At 40.1% G+C, this 18,596-nt stretch overlaps 1 protein-coding gene across 1 annotated transcript in view; it reads left to right on the plus strand.

Moving 5' to 3' along the window:
* LOC103022215 (protein eva-1 homolog C) overlaps positions 1-18,596 on the plus strand; it is an 88,479-nt gene that overhangs the window by 20,675 nt on the left and 49,208 nt on the right. Inside the window, exons 2-4 of the mRNA XM_022683249.2 lie at positions 12,074-12,291; positions 14,717-14,840; positions 16,074-16,226. Coding sequence (XP_022538970.1) covers positions 12,074-12,291; positions 14,717-14,840; positions 16,074-16,226 — 495 coding nt within the window. The remainder of the gene's footprint in view (positions 1-12,073; positions 12,292-14,716; positions 14,841-16,073; positions 16,227-18,596) is intronic.

Genomic DNA, 18,596 nt, shown 5'->3' on the forward strand with positions numbered 1-18,596 from the left:
TATAACCCTCAGATACAGGCAGATCAGTGACAAAATCAACAGCAATATGCGACCAAGGTCTCTCAGGTACAGGGAGAGGTAGTAGCTTACCGGCTGGAAGGGTTTTAGGTGTTTTACATTGCGCACAAACAGAGCAGGAGGTAACGAATGAGTGAACATCAGCACGCATAGAATTCCACCAGTAACGGGCAGAGAGTAATTGTAACGTGCGTGTGACACCAGGATGACCAGAGGTTAAAGCGGAATGAGCCCAGGTGATGAGCCTGTCTCGAAACTGGACGGGTACGAACGTTTTACCCTGAGGACAGTCCTCAGAATCGGGCTGATTAGCGTTACTTTGGCGAATCTGATCGTCTAACTCCCATTGAATGGCTGCGATCTGAACAGAGGGAGGAAGAATGCGTTCAGCCTCCTGGGGCTGGGATGCGCTGTCCACAGTGCTGTAAACCCTGGACAGCGCATCAGCTTTAGTGTTACGGTTTCCCGGACGGAACGAGATCGAGAAGTTAAATCGAGAGAAGAAAAGAGACCAACGTGCTTGTCTCGGATTAAGTCGTTTAGCCGTGCGGAGGTATTCCAAATTCTTGTGATCAGTATACACAGTAAACGGATGAACGGACCCCTCCAGCCAGTGACGCCATTCTTCTAGAGCTAATTTCACAGCAAGAAGTTCCCTATCCCCTATCCCATAGTTACGCTCCGCAGGGGAAAGCTTGCGTGAGAAGAAGGCTACAGGAAACAATTTGGGTGGCGACCCACTACGCTGAGAGAGAACCGCGCCAACACCCGATTCGGAAGCGTCCACTTCCACTACGAAGGGCAACTCGGGATTAGGGTGCCTAAGTACAGGGGCTGAAATGAACGCAGCTTTCAGCTCACAGAAAGCGCGATCCGCTTCGGTTGACCACTTCAGGATTTTAGCAGCCCCTTTAGTGAGGGCAGTAAGGGGCGCAGCAATGGAGCTAAAGTTACGGATGAACCGCCTATAAAAATTAGCGAAGCCAAGGAATCGCTGGAGTTCTTTAATGGTCTGGGGCACAGGCCAATTAGTAACGGCAGTAACTTTCTCATCGTCCATCAGGACACCGGAGGAACTGATAACATAGCCGAGAAATGTGACCCTTTGCGTGTGGAACTCACATTTCTCGGCTTTGGCAAACAGGCTATGTTCTCTCAGGCGTTGGAGAACTTGGCGGACATGCTGTATGTGTGTGGGGAGATCTGGGGAATAGATAAGGATGTCGTCTATAAAAAGGACAACAGAGTGATTAATTAGGTCACGAAATATGTCGTTCATAAAGGACTGGAATATGGCTGGGGCGTTAGCAAGACCGTAACTCATGACCAGGTATTCATAGTGGCCGTTGGTGGTGGAAAACGCTGTTTTCCATTCGTCACCCTCCCTGATGCGAATGAGGTTATAAGCACTACGGAGATCGAGTTTGGTGAAGTACACGGCATTACGTAACTGTTCTAATGCTGCTGGGATTAACGGGAGCGGGTAAGCGAACTTTTTGGTAATGTCGTTTAAGCCTCTGTAATCTATGCAGGGTCTCAAACCCCCATCCTTCTTCTTCACGAAGAAGAAACCGGAACCAACAGGGGATTTGGATGGGCGGATGAAACCTTGCGCCAGAGCTTCACTAACATACTCTTCCATAGCCTTCTCCTCATCACGAGACAATGGGTACACACGAGCTTTGGGCAGTACAGAACCCTCTATTAAATCAATAGAGCAATCATAGGGGCGATGCGGAGGTAACTCGGTAGCTTTAGATTTACTAAACACATCAGAAAAATCATAGTACTCGGAGGGAATAGCAGGGGTATCTACAGAATTAGGGCTTTCAACAGAGGTAGATTGCAAAGAGAGTGAATTTAAAGATAAACAGTTCTCACGACAGAAAGGAGACCAGGCAGTGATGTCTCCCAGGCTCCATGAAATGACGGGGTCGTGTGTCTTTAGCCATGGCGCTCCCAAAACCAGTGGATGTTCCGTGCGTGGGAGCACATAGAGAGAGAGCTGTTCCACATGTAGAAAGCTGGCCTGAAGGGTGAGAGGAAGAGTCTGCTGGGTCACAGGTTTGGAGCGTACAGTCTTTCCATCAATGGCATGGATGGGGATAGGCCTAGGGAGATCCTTCGTGGGTATGGCGTACTCCTCCACCAGATCCAGGCTGATAAAGTTCCCCTCCGACCCAGAATCTACAAGCGCTGAGACACAAAACACATCCGTTGGAGTGGTGATAATAACAGGCAACACGAAACATTTTTCTTTAAGTTCAGAAACAGGGGTACATACCACGTTAGCGCGTGGAGTACTCTCCACGCGCTGTCCCAGAGCAGACGCTTGAGCAGAATTGGGCCGGAGTTCACAGTTAGCCCTTAGATGATCTGGACCACCACAATAGAGGCACAGGTGAAGGCGTATGCGACGCTGCCTCTCAGCGACGGATAGTCTGGATCGTGTGATGTCCATGGGCTCAGGGCTGGGTGCAGGCACAGATTCTGGAACTGGATTCCCGGACTGGAGTTGTGCAGGGCGAACCACAGGAGTGTGGCTAACAGCTTTGGGCTTACGGGAAAGGAGCTGATCCAGACGGATAGACAGAGCGATCAGCTGATCCAGGGTGAGTGAGTCGTCTTTGCATGCTAGTTCTCTTTGAATCTCGGAGTTAAGTCCGTGTCGAAACATGGAGATGAGAGCAGGGTCGTTCCAACCGCTGCTAGCAGCTAACGTACGGAACTCCAGAGCAAAGGCTGCCACAGATAGTTTACCTTGCTTCAAGGAAATCAGAAGCTCTCCATTAGATTGCCCATAGCGTGTATGATCAAAAACACTGCGAAAAATAGACAAAAAAGTGTCGTAGCTGGATTCAGAAATGCTTTCCCAAATAGCTGTAGCCCAGTCCAAAGCCTTGCCAGACAACCGAGAAATTATAAACCCGATTTTAGCTTTATCAGAAGCAGGAGGTGAGTTGCTAAAAAACACGGAGCACTGGAGCAGAAATCCATTACACTTCTCAGTGTTACCGTCATAGACCTCTGGTTTACACACAGCGAAAAAGGGAGTAGTGGGTTTGTTAGGACTGGCTACAGGACTAACCACTGGGCTAGGGTTCTGGGTGGACAAACCCCGGAGGTGACTCATAATATCGGCTAGCTGCTGCTGTTGGTTAACCTGGTGGCGTGCTAGCTCATCAACAGCTTGGGTCACACCAGCGAGCGTTTGCTGGTGCTGACCTAGAAGCCGACCCTGGTTAGCCAAACCAGACTTAATAGACTCAGTATCCGCAGTCTCTGTCATTACGGCCGAGTATCTTGTCAGGGCCAGACAGGAATGAGACTGGTGCAGATACAATAAAATAACTTTTATTAAAGTTATAGAGTAGACAGGGGTAGTCAACAGAAACAGGGTCAGTACCAAAAATGCACAGTGTAGAGAAACCATACCATAACCGGAGGACAGTCCAGAGTTCATACACGGGTAGGCAGTATCACAGGGTAGGCAAAAATCCAGAGTACAATAAACAGTCCAGGTCATACACGGTAATCCAACACAAGGGAGCAGGCAAAAATCAAAGTCGGTAGAAAACAAAAACAGGATCATACACGGAAAATAGCAAGGGCAAGAGAAACGCTTTGTATTGTAGGATTACCAAACAGATACTCGGCGAGGTGTGAGTGTGAGCATGGTCCTTAAATACACTGAGTAATCAGTACTCGGGACTTCCTGGTGGCGTCATGTGACGTGTCATGTGATCGGGAGTGTGTGTTGTGTCATGGAGTGGTGCGTTCTGGGTATTGTAGTTGTTACTGTGAGAATCGCAGATAGAGCTGGATGTGGGAGACACAGACGTGCTTTCAGCACCAGACATGACACATACAGCTCTGGAAAAATTAAAAGACCACTTCAGTTTCTAAATCATTTTCTCTGATTTTGCTATTTATAGGTAAATGTTTGAGTAAAATGAACATTGTTGTTTTATTCTATAAACTATGGATAACATTTCTACCAAATTCCAAATAACAAATATTGTCATTTAGAGCATTTATTTGCAGAAAATTAGAAATGGCTGAAATAACAAAATAAGATGCAGAGCTTTCAGACTCTCAAATAATGCAAAAAAAAACTAGTTCATATTCATAAAGTTTTAAGAATTCAGAAATCAATATTTGGTGGAATAACCCTGGTTTTAATCACAGTTTTCATGCATCTTGCATGTTCTCCTCCACCAGTCTTACACATTGCTTTTGGATAGCTTTATGCCACTTCTGGTGCAAAAATTCAAGCAGTTCAGCTTGGTTTGACGGATGGTTGTGACCATCCCTCTTTCTCTTGATTATATTCCGGAGGTTTTCAATTGGGTAACATCAAAGAAATATATCATTTTAAGTGGTCTCGTATTTTTTTCCAGAGCTGTATATTTGCTGGGACATGTAGCCAGATAATGTATACATGCATGTTTATATATCATATGATCCCGAATCCTGTATGGATTTTTATGTATTTGTGAAGCCCTGAATTCTGAGTTGTGTATGTATGTGAGAATGCATGTGGGCGTGAAGAGGTCCTCCACATTCCATCCTATTAACCTGATATCACATGACATGTCATCTGATCATAACACAGGGGGCCCAGTGCAATATTGTTCCTCTCAGGCTTTCCCGTATTCTCCTCCTAAATGTTTAGGACCATTCAGGATGCTACATGCTACAGGTGTCATACAACTGTATACGTAGCCGAGAGAGTAAAAGTCCCCCAACATGTCTTTTTTTGCTTTATTATATGTTTATCTGGTGAAGCACTGCAATTACACAGCTAATTTAGCTAAGAAGTTGAATAAACATTAAGGTTATGTACTTTTTTGTCCACTTTTATAGGTATTGGTTGTGAAAAATGTTATGTTGTGCGGCAGGTGCCATTTGTCATGCATTTGAATGACCTAATTCTCCTCTAGAACAACTTTACTACTGATTAAATGTCCTAAATGTGTGGGATTATATTAGTTAAACATATTCTGGAATGGTTATAATGGCTCTCTGAAGGAGAAGTGGAGAGCATGCTAACTAGAGAGTTTGTCACAGCTGATACATGTGTTCTTTATATCATTGCCAATGAAGACACTCCTCTTCTAAACTAAATAGTGCATAAAAAAATAATTAATTAATTAATTTAACCTAATCATGCTAAACCCTCTAAAACCCACCCCCACAACCTTCTTTTCCAGGACTAATCTAGCATTAATATCACTCCAGAAAAATTCAAAGTTTGGCAGCTCTGCATAACAGAGTGTCTTAGGTTATGTTCAGACTGCCAGCCCAGATCCAATTTTCGGCAAATCTGAATAAAATATACAGTTTAAGGTTTGATAGTCTGAACAGCCAGAAACCATATAAGATCAGATTTTTGCTAATGGGATCCAAAACGCATTTGGAGGCGGGTTGAAATGTGAGTAAATTAGGGCTGCAGGATATTGGAAAAAGATTACATTGCAAATGTTCTTTTTTCAGCTATATATATCGCGATATTAAACAATGCAGGGCCCATGACGTCACCAGTCCCACCCCCATCTGCGCGCTGTCTCACCTTTGGACCGATCAAGAGCTGAGCCAACTGTGCTGGACTGAGGTGCACAGCACGTGTCCAACCACAAGGATGGAGGCCATAAATAGAGTTTAAAATAGAATTATATCAGTCTCATTAAATCCAGATTGATGGATGGGGTACAAAAAAAAGTTTACTGTTGTAGATCTTCTTACCACAGCAGCCAGATATTTGTGAAGTCCGTATATAAATCCAATCTCATCAATTAATAATTACAAATAATGGCGTGGACAGTCTTAGTCAAGATCTTATCAGCCTGATCAAAGCAATATAGCGTCAGAAACCACATTAGCAAGTCTCATAGTTTGTGTTCAGACTCCAAAATTTTTTTGTTTCTCAAATCAGATCTGCACAGATCTCAAGAGTATCTGCACCATATATTTTATTTTTCAAGTAATTCAGATTTGTCTGGCATGGGCTGCTGATGTAACAACACAGGTTTTAGTAACTAACATTTAGAGCATTCAGATTAAGAAACTGTACAATCTGTACATCTGTACAAATCTACAAAACCACATCTAAACATGGCTTTGGTTTTCATATGGCTTCTGGCTGTCCAGAGTCAATCAAAAATTATATGGATACAATCTAGAGAACAAAATCTAATTTTGGACATTACTAATTTGGATTACTGAACACCTCACACAGTTTAAAGTGAGTGTGGGATGACAGTTACTGTAATACTCTCAGGACTTCTAATCTAAATTAGCCTCCTGTATGAGGGAGATACACTTTTAGAATCTACATATGTCTTGGCTGATCACTGACTTTATTGTATTGACTACATTGGGATAGTGACTGTGTGTGTTCCATTATTTGAAAAAAGAGCTGAATAAATTTAGCTTCTTTTCGCGTTGGCTTTGAGGGGTTAAATATATCTGGAGTTTGTGCCAGCCGCGCTGCCATGCCGATTCTGTCTGTGTGTGGTCTTAATGGGCAGATTGCCAAGTTTGTTCACATACACACACAGACACAGACACACAAACTGGTGTGGAATGTTGTGGTGAATGCCAGTGAGTTTGCCCTGGTAATGGGTAACCAAGGGGGTACACAGACACACACACACTCACACACACACACATACACATTCCTTGTGCTGGTTTATCATTCCCTCTTATCTTTCCACTAAATTAGCGTAATAAAGAGGGATATTAAACACTGTCTGAAGATTAGCCTGAGCTGATTTTGATGTTTCGGCTGGTTTACAGCTGCCATAAACAAAATAGTTTGATAGATATCTCTGCCGGGGGGCTTTAGACGCTGGATGTTTATTAATGGTGGCCTCTTTTTGAATGACTTATTTACTGGAAACCAGTTCATTCTTTTGAGTACTGTCAAGACAGTTTACATTTTTTTTATCAAAATACACTGGTGTGCCAAAATCATGGGATAGCACTATGTAAATTGATCATCTCAGTTATCTCAGTTTACGACTAGGGAGCGACCTATTGACACCTGTTGTTATCATATGAGGTGTTGTATTGTGAGTGAGGTTGAACAATCTCCAGCATACATTTTTGGAGTTCTGATGGTGATCTGATGGTGGGTGCCAGATAGATTGGACATTTCTGTCCTGAAGTTGTGCAGGAACTTAATATATTTCAATCTACAGCAGGGGTGTCCAAACTACGGACCGCTGGCCATTTGCGGCCCGTTTCCTTTTTGGAGCAGCCCGCGAGGTATTTTCGAATTAGAATGAAAGTTGGCCAGCTGTTAAGCAGGTTTTTATAATGTGAGATTCAAAGTTGAGAGGGTGCGCATTTCTGGTGCAGAAAAACGGGGCAAAAGAGTCTAAAAGCGGAGAGGGTGCGCATTTCTGGCGCAGAAAAACGGGGCAAAAGAGTCTAAAAGCAGAGAGGATGCGCATTTCTAGTGCAGTAAACGGGGAAAAAGAGTCTAAAAGCAGAGAGGGTGTGCATTTCTAGCGCAGAAAAAAGGGGCAAAAGAGTGTAAAAGCAGAGAGAGTGCGCATTTCTAGCGCAGAAAAAAGGGGCAAAAGAGTCTAAAAGCAGAGAGGATGCGCATTTCTAGTGCAGTAAACGGGGAAAAAGAGTCTAAAAGCAGAGAGGGTGTGCATTTCTAGCGCAGAAAAACGAAGCAAAAGAGTCTAAAAGCAGAGAGAGTGCGCATTTCTAGCACAGAAAAACGAAGCCAAAGAGTCTAAAAGCAGAGAGAGTGCGCATTTCTAGCACAGAAAAACGAGGCAAAAGAGTCTAAAAGCGGAGAGAGTGCGCATTTCTAGCGCAGAAAAACGGGGCAAAAGAGTCTAAAAGCAGAGAGAGTGCGCATTTCTAGCACAGAAAAACGAGGCAAAAGAGTGTAAAAGCGGAGAGAGTGTGCATTTCTAGCGCAGAAAAACGGGCCAAAGAGTCTAAAAGTTGCCGTAATTAAGGAGTTTAATATTAAGAGACATCATGAAATTAAAAATCAATTTGAAAAAACACACAACACTGTCAAAGATAAAGATAGTAAGTCAAGTAAAATGGTGTGTAAATGACATTTTTAAACTTGCCACATTTGGTATGTCTGAATTGCACCTCAGTAAAAAAGCTGCCCATGTTTAAACAACTTTAGTAGGAATGGACAGCGTAAAACTGCTACATGCTGGGTAGGCAGATATATGTATATATACAGCTCTGGAAAAAGTAAGAGACCACCTAATTATGATGTTTTACTTGATTTTACCAAATTGAAAACGTCTAGAATATATATTTAAGAGGAAGATGGATGATCACATTCCATCAAACCAAGCTGAACTGCTTGAATTTTGCACCAGGAGTGAAATAAAGTTATCCAAAAGCAGTGTGTAAGACTGGTGGAGGAGAATATGCCAAGATGCATGGAAACTGTGATTAAAAACCAGGGTTATTCCACCAACCATTGATTTCTGGACTCTTAAAACTTAATGAATAAGAATGTGTTTTCTTTGCATTATTTGAGGTCTGAAAGCTCTACATATTATTTGTTATTTCAGCCATTTCTCATTTTCTGCAAATAAATGCTCTAAATAACAATATATTTTATTTGGAATTTGGGAGAAATGTTGTCTGTAGTTTATAGAACAAAACAACAATGTTAATTTTACTCAAAAATATATACCTATAAATAGCAAAATTAGAGAAACTGATTCAGAAACTGAATTGGTCTCTTAATGTTTATTTTTTTGTGGATACTTATGCATGCCAAGCAATGTAACTATTGTGCATGTGCACATTGTGAGGATGACACTAATAGACTGTATGGACTGGAGAGTGAATGATGTGTGTTGAAAGTTTAATTGTGTTTGCATTTTTACATACAATGTTTTGTACAATATATTTCTTTAATTTAAGGCAAGAAACAAGGACAAACAATAAGGTGTTCATGATATTGACCCTTTAAAACTGACCCTTTACTTACAAAGCCAACTCCACCTTATCAGCTGTTACTGACTCAAGGGTCTGTTAACAGTTCCTGATGGATGTCCTCATTCTCTGTCTTACAGGCTGATAAGCTCGTCTGAAATGTTACACTTCCGTTCTCTGAGCCTTGTTCTTCTCTCTGAGTGTCAGCATGTGTTTAACTCTGCTCTTTATGATGAGAAGCTGAGGGTCTCTGTTGTTTACTCTGTTTCCATTAGGCTCACTGAGGAGCAAGCAAGGTCTTCTAGAGAGCGTGTGTGTGTGTGTGCGCTCACATGTGGGCTTGCAGGAGTAGGTTTACTGCATTTTAAAGGAACTATTTGGTGAAAAATCAAATGACTGATCACAGACCCCAGATACCATCCATCAGCTAACACTTGTTTGGAATCTGACATCTTCTTCTTCAGTTTAAAGAGATGGTGCTATGAAAATGTTACTATAATTTATTAGTTAAACCTGTATCAGACTAACTTTTGTCAAGAGTGTCTTTAATTTGTGATAAAGAGGTAATTAATTTATATATACACCTTAACTTACCTTAACTACAAATTACTCCTGTGATTTAAGTATTTAGTATATAGTAATAAAAAAAATCTCTTAGATTATGAAAGAAAAAGAATTGTTATTAGGTGCAACCCTAATTTAAAACCATCTTCATGGTTCTGGGAACACAATTATTTATTTATTTTGTATTTAAAACAAAATAAAAGCAGTTCAATTGTTGTTATGGTTCATTATACTGTAGCATCGCTGGCTTCAGTGAAATGCACCTTTTTATAGGTGCACTTGTAGTGCAGTATTATACCACAGGGATACTAAAAAAAAGGAAAAATCTGAAGAATTCTTTAGATTACTAAGATTTCGCTCTCTTTCTCTCTCCCTCTCTCACTCCCTCTCTTCTCTCTCTCTCTCTCTCTCTCTGTTCTCTCTCTCTCTCTCTCTCTCTCTCTCTCTCTCCCTCTCTGCCCCTCTTACTGAAACACTTAAGCCATGCTCTCAGTAATCCTAAGGAAAAAGGAGAAGAGGAAGAAAGCGAGGGATGGGCCGTGGCGGAGCATGAAAAGAAAACATGACGGCTTTCTTTTCCTTTAGACAGGCAGCTGAGAGGTTCTGTTAGTTTCTCTCGGAGCTGATTGATAGCATCTTTCTTTTCTTTTTCTTTCATCATGGTTGGTCTCTCTCGTGCTCTCTTTTTTTCTCTCTCTCTCTGTCTCTCTTTCTCTCACTTTCTGTTTGGACTTGTCCACATGCCCAATCAAAGGAGTAGAATGGGAATCGTCTTGACATAACTCTCTCTGTCTGTCTCTGCACACACACACACACACACACTTATCCATTGTACACTTAACTGCGTCTGCACGTGTGTGTGTGTGTGTGTGTGTGTGTGTGTGTGTGTGTGAGGTAAATGAGCTTTTAAATGAGAGACGTGGCAAATGCCAATCTGTGTGTTTGTAGGCCACACACACATGACCACATGGCAAGCCATGACCTGCTCTCTGCACTCTGACTGTATGTCTGTTTGTGTGTATAGTCAGGGTGTGTGTGTGACTGTGTGTGTGTGTGTGTGTGTGTGTGTGTGTGTGGGTGCGTACTGGTGAATGCAAGAAGTTATTAATAAATAAAGTTATAAATAGTTATAAATAGTTTTCAGGATGAACACACCCCGCATGTGGCCTTCACAGTTTCCTGTGGATTTTGCCGTGACCACACCACAATGCTGCACATACACACACATACACACATAAACACACACTAACACACACACACACCAAAACACTACAAAACTCAGCAACAAACACAGTCTGGTGTATAAAGCACTGAGAATACATATTCAGAATATTTAAAGTGACAAATTTAATTCGTGTAGTGTCCTTAGTTAGGTGCTAGGAGCTCAGAGAACATACATACCAAAGTATATTTAGTTATCAGGCATTAACACTAATTGGTTAAAGCTGTATTTAAATTATAGCTGTATGATTAATCAGTAATAAGAATTAGTCATTTCTATCATTATCACAATAGGAGTATTCATAGTAAACACAGGAAAAAAGATAAAAGAATGACTTGAATAATACTAAACTGAAGCTGCATTACCCACATGCAGCAACAGAGGGAGCACCTCACACTGCAAAGTGTGATCACATGACACAGCGAGACTGGAGGTAGAGCGAGGTAAAGCAAGGTAGCTTCAATAAGGGTAAAGTTTTATTTAAACCAATTTTACCATAATATCAGCATATTCAACAGCATTATCACACATGAGAGTTTTATTCATACTGTAGACTTATATTTTAAATGAGTGATTTGCTAAATATTCCTCATACATGTTCCAACATTTTCTTAAAACATCAAACATTTGCTATTTTTTTTACCCTACCTGTTATAACTGTGTTTTTTTGTGTATAATTAAAATATTTTAATTATTGAAAAGGCACTATGTTCTGAAACTACAGTGTTCCTCGATTCGTCACATTTGTTCACAGGTCTTTTTAAAAAATATTTATTATTTAAAATGTTATTTACTTTGAAATATTCATAACTGAATCAATTAGTGGTTAAAATCAACGTTTGTCAGAAAAATCAAATGTTAAGGTTCTTTAATAGACATATTTGCAACTTGTAAAAAGTGTTTTTTGGTGAAGAATCAGTATCAAATTAGTTGACTGTGTGATAGAATTTGAGGTTTTCTGTTGGATTAAATAATTTCATAAAGAATCATAATCAAATTGAACTGAATTTTAATTACATGTGTAATAACATATTTCATTAAAAGTTATTTGAGTTGTTTCTTAAAGAACTGGAATTTATTTAAATTTAATCATGATGAAACTTCTCTTCCATAAATAATTGTGTGCTAAATATTGTGTAATTTCACAATGCAGATTGGGAAGGTGTTGCGATTCCCATAATAATTTGGACAAGAATCAGAATCAAATGAAATTTAATTATGATAAACTTAGTTCATCTGTCAATGGTGGAGCTTTAGATTTCCTGGTGCTCTGAATATTCTAAATGAACTGTGATGAGGTCAGAGGTTTACTCTTCTGCTGCTGCTCTTTTACAGGTTATCTATCACGTGTGTTGAGGAATTACACGGAAGAAGCGTGTGACGGAGACCTACTGACTGTACGGTGCCCACCCAGGACCACCATCACTGTCCAAACAGCTTTCTACGGCAGAAGAAACTCCGCCCACTCGCTGCAGTGCCCACCTACTTACGGTATCAGTGGGCCACGGCCACTGAGTGATGACACTTCCTGTCATGTGTCAACAGCACTGCAGGTAAAAGAAACACACAAACACATGTGTACACACACACACACTGCATACTTATACACAGACAGATAGACAGTTAGAAACTCTGCAACGTTCTTGAATATATTCACATAGACTAACAGACAAACATTAATAACTACAAAACATACACAATTTCACATATAGATGTGTGTATGTGTGTGTCCCTGATATAAAGCCTGATAATTACGCGGTAGTGGTTTTCATTAATATGTATATATGTGTGTGTGTGTGTGTGTGTGTGTGTGTGTATAACCTTTCACTTTGGTATCCATCTAACCACTCACCCTTCTGTATGCTGCACAGTTCAATGCAGCATCTGGAGTCTGTGCCACATGTACTGAATGGCTGTAGTTCTCCTAAAGGCTTGTATGTTGCCTGACATGACAGACTTGTGGACCTGATAGTTGCTCAGCTTCCACATTTAAGAAATGAACTGGTTTTTAAACATTCCAAAGTTCAATCTGAGTGGTTCGATGTACCATTTGAAGTTTTTTCAGGAATTGCTAACATACCAGATATTGTCTGTGTGTCCCAGAGTCAAAGGACGGCTGTGCTGTATGAAATATCATGTGCATTTGATCTGTATTTGGAAGAGTCATATATTTCAAAAATGACGAAGTACCAACCTCTGGTTAGTGCTATTGAAAATTTAGGATTTAAATGCCAACTGATAGTCCTGGTGTTTGGAAGTCTCGGTCACGTGCATAGATTGGCAGTGCGTGGTCTTGGTCGCAGGGGATTAAGTAGAGTAAAAGCTAAACATCTAGTAAAGTTCTGCTCTATTTCAGCGATCACTGGGAGTATGCATATTTGGAAAAGGCGCTGTTTTCTTTATCCATAAGTAGAAAATACATGAAATGTTGTAATACCTTGTATGAACTGTATGTGACATGTTTGGACAATTTTTCTGAAATATTTTGTTTCCTTATTGTTTATTATATTGTATATGGAAACAAAATAAAGTATTAAGTGTGTGTTAATGCATTGTTGGCTGATTGCCAGGGATTCAGTTTCAGTAGTGGCGCGTGACGTGGCAGCGTCTTGTTTGAACATTGCTGTCTCTGACTAGAGACTAGATGTGATTAATGATTGTACACGTGCTGTATACGCCCCATCCCCCCCCCCACACACACACACACATGCACTCACACACACACTTACACACAGAGATACACACAGAGACACACAGATACACCGGTGCATATACACACACACTAATATTCAGACACATATGATAGATGAGCATCCACATCCTAACCACACCTTTAGACTTTTTTCTCTGTATAACACACACAGGGGCCTTTGGGCATTAGAAGAATTGTGTGTGTGTGTGTGTGTGTGTGTGTGTGTGTGTGTGTGTGTGTGTGTGTGTGTGTGTGTGTGTGTGTGTGAGAGTGTGTGCTTGTGTGTGGGTGGGTGGGTGTGTGTTGGCGTGTGTGTGGTGAAATGAACCCTCTGGAATGTGCTCACCTGGATCAAAACCAGCCCACAGTGCAACCAGAGAACTAATACACACACACACAAACACACACACCCACACACCACACAATCAGACGTGTTGTGCTATGAGATCATACATGTGTAATATGCTTCTAATAATAATATTAATAATAATAATACTACCTACATCAGTGAACCAGAACATTAAGACCATTTACAAAATGTTGTGAGGTGGAGACTTTACATGTAAGCAGCACCAATTTACCCAACCTTTCAGATGATGGAAAATAAAATAGAACTCAGTACAACAAATCCATGTTCTTCTGTCCACAGATGTACATCTCTTTTTAAAACTTTCTTGTAGTCATGGTGCATCTGTGATTTTGATAAATCCAGTAGTTGCTGGTTTGAGGTCTGTCCCTCTAAAGCTCCTGTGGGTAAGTACTCAAAACTACTGCTCAGGAGCCCCCACAAGCCTTGCCATTTCAGTGACATTTTAAATAAGTCCTTGTGAGACTGGCCTAGTCCATCACCGCCTCCTCTTCTCCCACTTCCAGCAAACTGACTATGAACAGGGATTGTTTAATTACTGTCTAAATCTAGATCCCAGATATTTTTATTTTTTTCATAACAGCAACTTTAAAGGAGAGAGATGAAACCTTCTTATCTTTCAAAAGAAGTAAATGTAAAATGAGTTTATTTCAGGTGATTTTTGAGAATTTGTGTTAGTCCATTCATCAAGAATTTTTTAAAACGTTTTTTTAAGGAAAGTTTGTGTTCAAAATATGAAGTAAACTAAAAATCGCCAAATTTTTTTGGACAGTTTCAATATGCACTGTGTTTTAACATACCATTATTCCATTTGCATGGTCATAATGTTTTGACACATAGGTTTGTATATGCATTCTCTATGTATTGTAAGCGTCTGTGTATTCTCTCTCTCTCTCTCTCTCTCTCTCTCTCCATGTAGAAGATGTCAGATGAGTGTCAAGACAGGAGGAGCTGTGAGCTGTTGGTTAACAGTCGCTTGTTTGGGACCGATCCATGTCCATCCATCAGCAAATCCCTCACATTACAGTACAAATGCAGACCTAGTGAGTGTCTCTCGATCTCCCACACACACACACACACACACACAATTACACATTTCCATTTCTCACTCTTTTAATGTGTATTTTTATTGTCCTGTAAGAGCCTGTATGTGAGCCACACTTCAGGTGACATAGTTTTATAGTAAATGCACGGTGGATATGGAACAATTCTAAAGTAGATACTGAATATTTTATAGTACAGTATAAGGGTGTGCCATATCTTATGATCATATCTTATAATATCGGCAACGTATATGAATATCGTAATCAATATTATGCCATATCAACCACCCCTAATTATCACATAAGGGTACTACTTTTTTGCTGTTTTTAGCAAAAGAAAAAATTCACACTGTTCTCATTTCCCATTATATATCTACTAGAGACAGATTATATCTGTCCAGTATCATTAATTTTACTTTAATCCTGGATATATGGAGATATTTGGAGTGCATTATTAGTATCATGATGTTCTGGATCATTGGCTTCTGTTATAAATCAGTAAAAAATCTTGTATTTTTTAATATCTGAGTTAGGGGTATGCAATATCATATTGTATGCAATAATAAAATGAAATTGTATTTTGTTGCAGTAGTGTATTCTTGAAAAAAAAAAAAATATATATATATATATATATATATATATATATATATATATATTTAAAATTCAGTGTTTTGTTATATCACCAAGAGTATGTATCGCGAAAATACCATGAAATATCGCAATATTATTTTAGGGCCATATCGCCCACTTCTGGTACAGTATCCAACCAAAGTAAGTACACTTTTCATGGGACAACAGTAAAGAAATGAAAGTAGTTAATGTACAACTTGTTCGCAGTATAGATTTGCTCTCCTCTAAAAGTATCCTAACATACAGCCATTACTGTCTGAATAGCTGGCAACACAGATGATTACCTAGCGTTGCCTTGACCCTGTTGGGCATGGAATTCAGCAGAGCTGCACAGGTTGATACTGGAATTCAGGAAGCACTTGTGCACCCCCAGACCATGATGCTGCCACCACCATGCTTGACTGTAAGCAAGGGACTGTTGTCTTAGTAGTCCTCACCTGGGCACCACAGCACACACAACATGGACATCTGGGCAAAAAATGTTGTCTTGTCAAAACACAGGACACTGTTCGCTGAATAATTAATTGGATAGCTCAGTAAAAATTTAACACTTCTATGTTGATACTGAATCACTGCAGCATACCCTTCTGTCTCCTCCTGTAGATGAGTATAAGAGTAAGGTGGTGTGTGAAGAGGAGCGTCTGAGGCTGAGCTGTAAGACCGGGATGCAGATTGCTGTGTATTCAGCCATGTTTGGACGCACACAGCAAGGAACACTGGAATGTCCTCCACATCACCGGAGGGCGCCGTCTGTGGGTAAGCTCACTGGAAAAAAATACAGTTTCTTCAACTTTTTAAAAGGACTTTGAGAATAATTGATAATGAACAGTAAACTGCAGCACATTAGGGGCTTGGTCAGCATAGTTTTACTCTCCTCCCTCCCCTCTGTGAATACATTTTCTCTATCTCTATCTCTTTTTACACATATCTTTATTTGGGAATCAAATATATATCACGATATTAAACAATGCAGGGCCCATGACTTCACCAGCTCCGCCCCCGCCAACACGCTGTCTCACATTCAGACTGATCAAGAGCTAAGTCAGCTCAGAGGAAAACAGCAAAACAACAGTAATCTGCCCTTTTAATCAGACATTTTAATGGATTTTGAAAAGGTAAATAGGAACATTTTTCTGTCATTAAAAGCCTGAATTCAGCTGTAATTGGAAATATCTGCTCAAAACTGTGCTGAACTGAGGTGCACAGCTTTCAACACATACGTTTACAAGCACATGCCCAACCATGTGGATGGAGACTATGCAGTTACCTCGTGTTTACTCCTGCCACCCCTCATGTGTTTCTCATGCAGGCAGCAGCAGCCTGTCACTCAAACAGACACAGAGACAGCGCTGTGTATCTACTTATTGTGTCAAGAATCAAACCATTGCAACATGACGTGTTTGATTTAATTGCCTTAAATGACATTGCATGTCCTCCAATGTGACTACTGCAAAAAAACACACTCCTTATGGACCAGCAGTCAGGTGTTACATTAAAATTTTTATTTAAGACATTACTGTTAATGATACAATGGTGACTACTTATTAGGGCCATTATTTATTAGGTACCACATACAGAACTACTTTTTAACTACTTTTTTAGGTTTAAAGAGACTTAAAACTAAACCTAATAGTCCTATTATTATTAATGTATTATTATTAATAATGTTATTAATGATGTGACGCATACACATCCTTCTTCCTAAATCACCCTCAGATGCAGTTTTCACCCCTACCTGACCTGCAACAGGAGATGAGATCAGATGGCATGAAAACACACCTCCGCATGTCAAACAGAGCTGAACTCTTTGTACACACACACACACACACACACACACGCATACACACACATACACACACATACACAAGCACACTCACATCCTGGGGCTTCTGTGGAATTTCTAATCTTTTAGACACTACTTTTCCACTGAAGACACACACACACACACACACACACATATCCTACCCACTCATATCAGTCCTAAAGGAAAAAGGTGTGTGTATTTCATACCGTACACTGTTTTGGATACTCATACACAAGCGTGCACAATCACACACTCTAGAAAGATGTGTGTCTGTGTGAAGTTATGAGTCATGATGAAAGAATGTTACTGTTAGATAATTATGCACGTATTAGGTTTTGTGTATATGTGTACGTATGGGACATTATCATTATTGTTGTTACAGATAAACACAAGCACACACACACACACATATACATCCTCAGAAGGTATAAAAACAAGAAAGAGAGAGAGAGAGAGAGACCTAGACAGAAAGAGGAACCTTGGGCCTCCTGCTTGACTAATCACTGTGGTGACCGCACTCAAAGGACAGGTTAATGGGGTCTGTGTCTGTCTCTCTCCGCACTTCCTTCCCCGGGGGAAGAATTACAGCGTGACACTGGCAGGTTAAACCCCCTCGGGGGATCCGGAGACTGGGTGGCTGTTCCTCTGGTCTGGGGAAGCATTTAGACAGCCCCCCTCTGTTTCGCATCTTCCATCAATCTTCTAACCACAACCATACAGATCACGTTCAAACGCACCGACCATGTGAGGGCCTCAATGTATCTGTGCACAGCTGAGATGCTCGTCTTGTAGCTGTGTATTATTATTATTATTGTTATTATGTGCATGACTACAGCTGATATATTATGCATTTGATTGAACAATTAGAAATTATTATACTTTAATTTATACATAGAATAAATTATTGTTGTCTGGGACTGTTTGACTGTTGAGTGTCTTGATTTACCGATGGATGGACATGGATCTGTCCCGAAAAATAACCAAACAAGTGATCTGGATTAGTTTAACATTTATCAGTTGAATTTTTATGCCCGTTTGAGCCTAAATTTTGTAAATAGAAAAGTGGGTGTTGAACTTTATTATTTAATAGTTTTTAATAGTTTTTTATTTGATATATTAAAGAAGAATTTGGGTTTTCAATTTTTTCCAATTTTCTTATTTTCTGCTTCTGACGAGTAAATATACATAAAAAAAGAATTTTGTTCAGTTTTCTGATTTTACAATTGTTGCATTTTGTAATAAAAATCTGATGGTATAATCCAACCTAATTGGATGATGAAAAGAAATTAAAAAAAAGAAAAATAGAAAAAAGTATGAAATCA

The sequence above is a fragment of the Astyanax mexicanus genome, chromosome 1 (assembly GCF_023375975.1).
Source record: "Astyanax mexicanus isolate ESR-SI-001 chromosome 1, AstMex3_surface, whole genome shotgun sequence".
Classification (NCBI taxonomy): Eukaryota; Metazoa; Chordata; class Actinopteri; order Characiformes; family Acestrorhamphidae; genus Astyanax; species Astyanax mexicanus.